The following is a 10,100-nucleotide window of genomic DNA, read 5'->3' on the forward strand; positions in this document are numbered from 1 at the left end:
TTAGCCAGGTTGCGAGTTGCCCAGCGGCCGCCGCGGCGCCCGGGGAGCTGGGCGCGCCCCACCTCCAGCGCGAGCGGCCGGGCCGGGCCGGCCCCGGGGCCTCGCCTCGCTCGCCATCGCCGGACAAAGCGCAGCCGAGCCGGGCTGGGAGGCAGAGCTCCGAAGCAGGCAGGACGGAGCGGAGCGAAAGAATGCGGCTCTATTCTCGCAAGGGAAATTATAAAAAAGTTCATGTTCACGGTTCCCATCCACATGACCGACAGCGGCCAATGGAAGGGCCGAACAACTCATAAAGTTGTATTGCAAAGTTGTAAATTTTCATAAACAACAACGGATTTATGACCCTTTCCCCATCTCTACGAGGAGGCAGCTCTTACACCGGCGCCATCTTACCACCGAGGCCGCCCCGACTTGGTGCCTCGGGTTTTACGGACCCAGTTGGACCGGGTTTTATTAAAAAGAGCATCGAGAAGCGGGCCCAGCCCAGGCAGGAGACGGCAGGCGAGGCCCTCGCCCCCGGAGCTCACGCTGTTCTGCGCTGTGCCCACCGCCCCCTCGCCCCTTCCCCAGCCCCTCATCCTTCCCCGAACCCCGACGCCCCGCCCGGGCTGGCTGCGGGGGGCTGCGGCCCGGCCCCCCTCGAGCCCTCAGCTGCAGCGCGGGGCTCCGAGGCGCCCTGGCTCAGCCGGGCTGCGGGGTAGGGGGGCAGCCGCAGAGGCCCTGAGTCCCACCTCCCGCCTGCCGCCAGGTTCAGGGCTCATGGAAAATTCGGGATCAGACCCAGGGTGATACCCCTTTGCAAACCCACCCCACACCCTGAGGCGAAAGAGCGGATTTGGATTCGCTCTTGGAATTTATGGAGGTTTTTGGGGAGGTTCATGGAACATAACACGTATCTAGCGAAGATTCCATTTCCAAGGTATCTGGAAGACGTTTGTGCGCACGTACACAAGTCGGACATAAACCCAGAGAAATGCGCATACACAGCTATGGACACACAGAAACGCATAGCTCCATTCTGCGCGCACACACACGCAATTATTTACACACAGAAACACATTCGCTCAATGACAGACACAGAAATACATACAATTACGGACTCAAAAATACACACAGGAGGACACTGAAATACATAGGCAAAAAGAGGCACACACATACCTATACAAACCCGCACATAAAAATTCCACACAAAAAGGAACTTGACCGGCATATGCACCAATTCGTGGACACCCAACACTTGGACCCTATTTGTCCTTTGGTCTTTTGCTTCCCTAAAAGCCCTTTGGACACACACACACACACACACACACACACACAGAAAGTGCTTGCTCTCCAGCTATAATTACCCTCCTCCCCAGCCCTCCTCCCCAGATAAAGCAGTCCACATTTCTTTGTCACCAAGCATCTTTATTTTTCTGTTACCTAAAACACGGTTAGCTGGGCGAGGCGGAAAGCATACCTTCCTGTTCCTGGAACCCGAGGCTAGAGCTGAGAGGGACGATAGGGGGACGCAGGACAACACAGATGAAGGGCACTGGGGAGGGCATTGGCTCTCCCCACCTGCTATAGAGTTAGCTCAAGACAACACACCATGCTACAAGGTCACCCCATTAACACATCCTTCCCAAGTCAAGACATTGCCTTACAAATGAGCTCCAAGACTTATATAAATGACAAAAAAAAAAAAAAAATCTTGTTCAAATATACAATATTTGCTATTGTAGGAAAAGTCAGGGTGTACATATTCAACATGGCTGGGCAGTAGGACACAGGGGCAGGGAGGGGGTCAGGGAGGCTGGGAGCATCTCTGCAGTCCTACTAAGCAGAAGCTAACTCAGCAATCTGCAGCCAGCTTGGGAATGCTCCCCTCCAGAAGTGGGGGGTGACGGGCCTGAGCTTGGAGTACCCAGGCCAGAGAAGAGGGAATTCTAGATTGCAGCACTTAGAATGCTTTGGAATAAATATATTATTTTTCAATTTAAATAAAAGCCAATGCCCTGGTCCCCCGGCCCCAGCACCTTCTCAGTGCAGCCTCAGGGACCCCCCAAAGGCTGCCAGCCACAAGCAGCAGGGGCCTGGCTTGGGAGGGGCCGGCACTAGGTAGGAGGTGAGCCAGCGAGCACAAAATAGGTAGTTTGGGACAAGTAGGTAGTACAGAGAGAATCAGGTCCTTGACCTATGGGAGAGGTGCTGGGTGTCTGCCAGTGTTGGGACACTCTGGGCTTCCTGGGAGTGGAGGTCCGCTGGGGCTGGGCCCATAGGTAGTTTGGGGGTGCCTCTCTCCGAGGCCTGTGCTAGGTAGTATTTTAGCCATGCCAGCGCAGAGCCAGCTGGCCTTGGGATGAGGGGGGTGTCTGCTGGGGGTCCTCAGAGGCAGAGGGGATCCCCAAGGGAACCCAGTCTAGGCGGCTGCTGTCCAAAACAGTTGGGAGCTGGAGTGGGTCATGGGGTCCATGGGGTGCAGGTTGGGGACTGGGTTTTTTGTTTTTTTTGTTTTTTACATTTTCTTTTTATTTTTCCACTTTTGTAAATAAAATCGCTGTGTCTCTAAAGACGCTTTCCTGACTGTCTGGTGCAGCCAAGGGCCCGGCTGGACCCTCATTCCTCCTCCTGGTCGTCGTCGTCGTCGTCGTCCTCAGCCTTGTCGGCCGCGGCGGCGGCGGCGGGCCCCGGGCCCTCGGGGGCGGCGGCGGCCGCACCTTCCTCCTTATGTTCCTTCTTCCACTTCATGCGGCGGTTCTGGAACCAGATCTTGATCTGGCGCTCGGTCAGGCAGAGCGCGTGGGCGATCTCGATGCGGCGGCGCCGGGTCAGGTAGCGGTTGAAGTGGAATTCCTTCTCCAGCTCCAGCGTCTGGTAGCGCGTGTAGGTCTGGCGGCCCCGCTTCCTATCGGGCCCTGAAAGCAGACATGTGGACACATGGACACACGGACAGGCGAGCCAATAGGGGCACAGACAAGAACGCGCGTTAGCCAGGCCGCCGTCCCAGACCTCTTACCTTCCTCCTGGCCCTGACCCGGGGCGCGCGCTCCCCTCTGCCCTGCGCCCCCAACTCAGCCGGGGGAGGAGCGGGGGTGATAGGGAGAGACCCCAACTGCGGTGCCAGACAAGCAGGCAGCTCCCTGACGAGGGAAGGCGCAGAATCCCAACTTTACAACCGCGCTTTCCAGCCGGCTAGGCTTCCACAATGTCCTGCTGCCCCCTGACAAAGGGAAATTGTAAATATAGAGTGTGCGCAAGGGGAAGCGCTGCGCTTTTGCCATTCAAAGGCCAGTGGGGCCGCTTCCCTGCCTGGTTAGGCAAGTGGGCGACCCTCGGTGGCCCGCACTCCAGGGGCCCCCTTCCTCCCTAGCAGCCGATTCCCCCATCCCCGGACCTTCCTGGGGGCACTCCGACCCTCTGTCCCCGCTCCAGCCCTGCACCCCAGCCTTTACAAGGCCCCTGGCACAGGGGCGCGCGAGGGGCCCTGAAGGAGTCGGCTCTCCCAGCTTTTGAGAAAGAAAAGCGGGGCTGAAAGGGCGAGGAGGAGGGAGGGAGGAAGAGAGAGAATCGCGACCAAACAAACTTAATGTTAAAATTCCTAGGCAAACGGAGTTAAATAAATTTACGAGGATTGAACCCATTAATTGGGCCATAAAAAGTTTTATGAGCCTCATTTACATACAATGCTACGGGTTCTCCACGCTATGGCGCCTCGACTCTAATTAAAACCAGAAAGGCAGCGCCGCCAGAAGTCACGGGGCCGCCCGCTCGCTCGCAGCCGCCGGGCTCCCAGCTCGGAGCTCCCCAGCCCCGCGCCCCCGCGCCCCCCGCGCCCGGCCCGCCCAGCCGCTGCGCCTACCTGAAGACCGCATCCAGGGATAGATGCGGAAATTGGCCTCGGCCGGACCGTGCAGCGTGCCTTCTTCCACCTTGTCGCAGGCGCCTTTGGCGAGGTCACTGCAGAGCCCGGGGATGTTTTGGTCGTAGGAGGCGCAGGGCAGGTTGCCGTAGGCGTCGGCGCCCAGGCCGTAGCCGGACGCGAAGGGGCTCTGATACAGGGGGCTGTTGACATTGTACAAGCCCGGCACGGTGGAGGCGAAGGCGCCGGCGCCCGCCCCGTAGCCGCTTCTCTGCGAGTTGGGCGCAAAGGAGCAAGAAGTAGGCTCGGCATTTTGGAACAGAGAAGCCCCCGCCGTATATTTGCTAAAAAGCGCGTTCACATAATACGAAGAACTCATAATTTTGACCTGTGATTTGTTGTCCGGCAGCTTTCAGTGTCGGTTTTACGAGGTAGCGTGATATATGATAACATTACACCCCCAGATTTACACCAAACCCCATTTTCTTTTGGACGGAGCTCGCCGCAGCACGTGACCGCCCACATGACCGCCTCCGCCAATCTCAGCAGCCCTCACAGGTGGTCTTGCTCCGCGGGGCCCGCGGCAGCCTAGAATGGAAGGGGAAAGGCTCCGGCGTGTGGCCGGAGGGTCTGCCCGCGTGCAGCCGGCCGGGCACGTCCCGCGGGAAAAGACCCGGGCCCCGCGGGAGCGCTCAGCCCGCCGCCAACCTGGACGCCTGGCCCGCAGAGGCTGCGCGGGGCAGACAGGGCGCAACCCGCTCTTGTCCACTACAGAACCCTGGACCAAGCCTTCGGGTCCTCTCCGCCCCTCTTCTGCCCACTGACCCAGCCCAGGGAGGGTCTCTGCGCCCCGCGCGCCCCGAAGCGACCCGATGGGCAAGTCTCTGCTCTGGGTAAATCGACTCTCTCTGCCTGTGTCTCCTCCGGCCCAGGTCCAGCGGGCAACAGGCTGGCTTAGCCTCGGGTTCAGATGGGGCCGGCGCAGCGTCGCTTCCAGCTGCAGCGAGAACGCAGCAGCAAACTGGAAACCATGTGGTTCGAATAAAGTCAAGGTCTCCCAGCTTCCTTTCCTTAATCAGGGGCGCACTGTTTATCCGCCTAAAGGAAGCAGTGAAATATTTATCTATTAATGAGCCTCATTTGCCAAAAGATTTACTAACGTGGGATTCCCCTCCCTCCTCCTGGACACTGCTGGCCCCTCAGGCTCTGGGTTTTCCCTCCCGGGCACCTGCCTGGCCTCTGACAGCCAGAGAAATGGTTGAACATTTTTGTCGTCCCAGCAACCTTGGATTCTCCCTGGCTGAAGGGGAACCAAGTCTCCCCCAGCTTGGAGGAACCTCAGGCCCTGCACCTTTCCAGGTACCACGTGTACCCCGAGGTTTCCGGTAGCCTTCCCTGTGGCCACCCTTGGGCCTCCACAGCTCCTCATGGGCTTGAGTGCCTGGGAGCAATACATGCTTTAGAGCCAGTTTGGAGAGGAGAGAGGGAGGCCCAGGCACCTGGAAACTGCAGCCCCCTCTGGGTCTCCTTTTCTTTCGGAGACACCCCCCCCCAAGACAAATAGGGAGACACCTCCCCAAAGCCCACCCAGCACTGGCAGCTTCATCTTTCGAAAGATCAGCTCACGGAGAGTGGAGCACACAGTAGTCACACTCCCTCCCATCCAAGCCCCCAGCTCCTGGAGCTTACCTTCCCAAACCTGCAACCCCTGGGCAGGGTTGGAACAGCCAAAGCCCCCTCCGCTCACTGCTCCTTTGAGGGTGGTGGGGAGAAGCCTTCCCCTAAACGCCTCATAAACTGCCCAGGCCGAGCTGGAAGCCTGGCGGCCAGGTCAGTACGCCTTTTACTGCTCAGCTCGATTGCACACCATAAACCCGACCTCACAATGGAATTGCCCCGGAAATTCTCCTCTAAATTATAGAGTTTGGTTCTTCGCGTACAAAGCGCTTCCCATCACTTTCAGAGGGTCCAGGCCGCCCCCCGTTCACCGCACCCTCTCAGGGGGTCCTAGGAGCACAAAGGGCGACGGGAGGGTTCAGACCCGCATGCAGCGGAGCCCCAGCTCCGGCCTAGTGGATGGCCCAGGGTGTGTCTGGGGAGGTGGGGGCTGTAGGCGCAGGTGGGGCCAGGGTGGCGTCCCCTGGAGGTACAGGAGCCTCGGTGGGGCAATATCCGGGATACCTTTTATGGCGGGGCAGGATGCTAGCTGTCTTGCTTGGGGAATGGTGGGGATCAGTCAGGAAGGGAAGAAAAAAAAAACCCAAACAAATATTCCAAATAGCGTCCATTTCTGGCAGGAAATAAAAACCTAAGAAAGTTAAAGGGAGATGAAACAAACAAGGAGAGGGCCAGGAGATCAAAGAGGAGGAATTAGACAGCTTTAGACCAATAAATTGTTCCTTGAGTGACGCAGAGCTTAGATGCAAAGAGAAAGACCCAGGCCCGCCGACCGCTGTCTGTCTAGACTGGGCGGCTGAAGCGGCCGGCAGCGATGGCGGGTCAGGCAGAGCCTGCCCTGGGCGCGGGGACCCGGCAGGCAGAGCGGGGAGCGGCCGCGGGGAGCCGGGGAGGAGAGCGGCCCCGGCCCAGCGCGCGGAAGGTCTGCGCCCCGCGCTCCCCGCCGCCTGGGTTTGTGCCGCGAAGGTCCAGGCGGCGCTGGCCGGACGCGCTGCCCCTCCGCCCGCGCGCAGGCGGCTCCGGATACTGCCCCGCAAGGCCTCGGCCTCTCTGGACCCAAGGCAGCCAACTGGGGCACGTCCCGCGCGTGCCAAAACCTCCCTTTCGTTTCTGGTTTCTCCATCTCCTCCTGCCTTGTGTGGCAGCGTTTTTAAAACGAAAAGACCAGATAGAGCCAGGCTTTCCACAGGCCTCTTTAACTGCGTGTTCTGGAGCCGGTGGTATCCTACATATCTGGCTGGGGGGGAAAAAAACAACAAAAAACCAACACGATTGCCCTGGGTTATTTGTGACAATATTCTCAGAAATACGCTCGGGCGCTCGGCCTGGAGCAGGCACGTGTAGGCGGGGTTCTCATCTGCCCCGCCGTCCTTAGATGAAGACATTGGCCACCGCCGTCCTGGGGCTGGGTTCCTATACACCGAGCAATATGTGTTTCCCCTGCTTTTTGGGTACCAGGTTGCCTTCAACCTTTAAATCCAGTTAAAAATGTCAACCCAGCCCCCCGGCAGCGCACGGAGCCGGCCAGAGGCCCCGCGCCTGGCTGTTCGCTTCTCTGAACGTTTCTGTCCGCGCCCCGCGCGCGACCTGCGCGTCGGTTCGCCATCCAGTGAGCAGCCCCGGGTCGCGGCGCGGGGACACATCCATCCCCGACGAGTGCCCAGGAGCTCGGGCTGTCGCGGGGTCGCGTCTGGGCGGCGGACAGAGAAGCCGGCCCCAGGCAGCCCCGAGCTGGGAGAACCCCTTCCCAGCCAGCGAGCGGGCAGGCCAAGGGCAAGAGAGGCCCCGCCTGGCGATCCGAGAGCCTCTGGGGTCCCCGCCGGCCTGCACCTACCTGGGGCCCCCCGGGACCTGGGGAGAGAAGCGGTGGCCACCGATCTGCTCCGTGGCCATTTATTTGTAGTTACATAAACGGAGCTTTCCATCTGCCGCTTGGATACGCGGCCGCGGACGGCTCTCGGGAAGTGATAAAACCCTTCTGACAATCGGATGCAGTGAAATACTGTGTCTTATGTAATGAAATAGGATGAAGGCGTGTGTCCGTAATACCAACGTGTGTGTATGAACAGGGAAAGAAGGGGGGGGGGGAGAGCGAAACACCCGGGAGAGATGTCAGCCAAAACCCAGTCCCCAGTTTTATAGCGTGTGCAGCGCGGAGATGCAGGTTGTAAACATTTTGTGGGCTTGGCAGAGACGGTTACAATCCAAATAAATGCGCCGCGTGCAGTGTTCACGGGGCTCCCGGGCGCCTCGAAGAGCTCTCCGTGCGCTTTCGAGTTTTCTCGGGGAAACCATCCTGCGCCCGGGCGGATCCTCGCACCCGCTCTCCGGGGCGCCTCCTGGCAGGCTCCGGGCGGGTTCTCCACTCAGGGTGGGGGGTAGGCTGGGCCTTGGTGGGGGTCCCCTCCCTCCTCCTGGCCTCCTGAGCAGAGGATGCCCGACCGAGCAGCCGCAGCATCTCCACTGCCGAGGAAATTCCGCGGCGAGAGAAAGCAGGCGCGGCTTCCACGACGTGAGCGCCCATCCTGGGGCTGGGAGGCTGCTTTAATTATTTTAAACATCACATTTATTTTACAATAACCAGAGAGTCCCTGGTCTGTCCCCCCAAGGATTCCCATCTCTAGGCAACTCTGCCGCCAGACCTACACTGGACAGTCACCAAGGACGTCTTTACGCCCGATTTCCAGCCGCTTAAATTTTATTGTCACGTATTCAAGGCAGCCGAGTCCCGGGGTCCTGGCTCACCCGCGGGTGCTGGCTCCTCGGAGCCTTTACCAGGGCGCAGCTTTTGGGGGTCTCCCTGGCCCCAGGACCTTTGGCACGATGCGCGCCCTCTGCGCACCCTCTAGGTGGGGGTCACCAGGTCCGGGGGCTGTAGGCCTTTCGTCCCTGTGTCTGTCCGCTGTCAGCCGGGTTCTCCGAGCGTCGCGCGTCGCCGAGACTGGTCCGGGGCTGGGGACGGTGACCCTGGAGCGGTCCCCGCGTCTGGAGCTGCCGTCCTACAGCGCTAGGCCCGCGGGGTGGAGGGGGACGGGAGGGGGCAGGCCGGGCGAGCCCCTGCCGCTTGCTCGTTTCCCAGTGAGGCTCCCATCGTGGCGTGAGCAGGACGGAAAAAGACACCGCCGCCGTTCACACGAACCTGGGGCTCCCCTGGCAGCCAGGCTCGCGTCGAGTCGACATCTTAGGAACTTTCCAGGGTCGCGGCGGCGGGAGATGGCGGCGTGGCTGCCTCTTGCGTGGAGTCACACTGCCATCTGCTGGCCAAGCTGTAGTACTGCAGCCCCGGCTGCCGCGCCTGAACTTCCTCGGCGGCCGCCGGGGACCCCACTCCCGAGGCCCGCGAGGGCCTAGTCCCCGGGGGGGGTCTGCGTGGAGCCCGGAATCGACGCCGCGGAGAGGGCAGCGCCCATAAAAGAGGGCCGTTTCCGCAATCGCTTTATCGGCGGCAGACAGAGCAAACAAATGAAAGGGCTTTGGTGGAAAATCTTAATTGGGGCTGGACAGTTGTAAACTCATTAAGGGCCGAATTCCAGACAGTTCGCAGACCCGGCCTTTATGGCACAACCTTAGTGCCCATTCTTTGAAGTTCCTTCTGTCTGCAGCAACAGAGGGCGTCGCCCCAACCTGGCGGCGAGGTGGGGGTGGGGGGTGAGGGGACACCCCGTCCCCGGCGCCCTGGCTCCCCTTTTACTCGTCGGAATACAGAGAGATACCTTCGCAGAAGTCGGGGGGTGGGGTGGGGGGAGTGGGGGCAAGAAAAGAGCCGGGGAGATGAGGCTGAGCCCTCCGGTCACACGGAGAAGGCGCCCGGGCCTCCGAGGTTGTGGCCGTTCCCCCCGCAGCCCTTTACACCCCATAAACAGTAACAGCCCTCATTTCTTTTATGGCACTTCGGGCTCTTCGGTTGCCTGGGCCCTGCCTCTGCCAGGACTTGTGCTGGGGAGGGGGCGCGGAGCAGGGCCCAGAATCCCCCGGGCCAGCCTGACGGGAGGTGGGGTGAGGGGGTGCAGGCCTCGGGTCCCCGCAGGAGCTCCCGAAGGTCTGTCCCCGCAGCCACGTTGGGGCGATCGGGCTCGCGTTTCCCTCCTGGAGACTCTTTAGGAGTCAGGCCCTCAGCTCACGGTCCCGGTGCCCCCCACCCCCACCCACCCCCACCCCCACCCCCTGCCAGGGGAGGCCCAGCAGTCTCCGTGGACACGGGTTTGGGCAATTTCTTGGGGCGCCAAGATGAAAGAGTGGCCTTTCCTTGCTGCCAGCCAGCGATACTGGGGACGCCAGCCCAGCTCCTCGGAGGCCTCCTGGCCGTCTGGCAAAGGGACACAAAGCGGGGGGACCCCGCCTCGCCTCCCCGTGTTCCCCAGCCTTCCTCAGACACTGTTGCTGGTGCCGCGGGGCAGCCACGGGGCCCTGAGGCCAGCCCGCCGCTGCCTGGGGTAGATCTCACCTCCCCGAAGCCCCGCCGCCGAGCAAAATCGAGGTTCTGTCTCCCCCCATCCCAACCCGGCCCCACCCAGAGACTATCAAGGCTCCCCTGCCCCAGGAAACGGTGCAAAGAGCTGACCCGCAAAAAAATAAAAATAAA

General features: G+C 60.6%; 1 protein-coding gene across 1 annotated transcript; it reads right to left on the reverse strand.

The window, feature by feature from the left end:
• Positions 1-133: 133 nt before the first annotated feature.
• Positions 134-7,437, reverse strand: HOXA7 (homeobox A7). Its single transcript, XM_081146886.1, has 3 exons — positions 7,353-7,437; positions 3,842-4,939; positions 134-2,897 (listed from the first exon to the last, which is right to left on the reverse strand). Exons 2-3 carry the CDS (start codon positions 4,218-4,220, stop codon positions 2,599-2,601), a joined length of 678 nt encoding a protein of 225 aa, XP_081003012.1. The 5' UTR covers positions 4,221-4,939; positions 7,353-7,437; the 3' UTR covers positions 134-2,598.
• Positions 7,438-10,100: the final 2,663 nt, after the last annotated feature.

This window comes from Miniopterus schreibersii, assembly GCF_964146895.1.
Source record: "Miniopterus schreibersii genome assembly, chromosome: 9".
NCBI lineage: Eukaryota > Metazoa > Chordata > Mammalia > Chiroptera > Miniopteridae > Miniopterus > Miniopterus schreibersii.

What these genes read in the sequence shown, in the direction of transcription:
- HOXA7 (XM_081146886.1), bottom strand. Translation starts at nt 4,220, where the DNA reads ATGAGTTCTTCGTATTATGTGAACGCGCTTTTTAGCAAATATACGGCG. An exon ending in TCCCTGGATGCGGTCTTCAG is followed by an intron (nt 2,898 to 3,841) that starts GTAGGCGCAGCG and finishes GTCTGCTTTCAG; the next exon opens with GGCCCGATAGGAAGCGGGGC.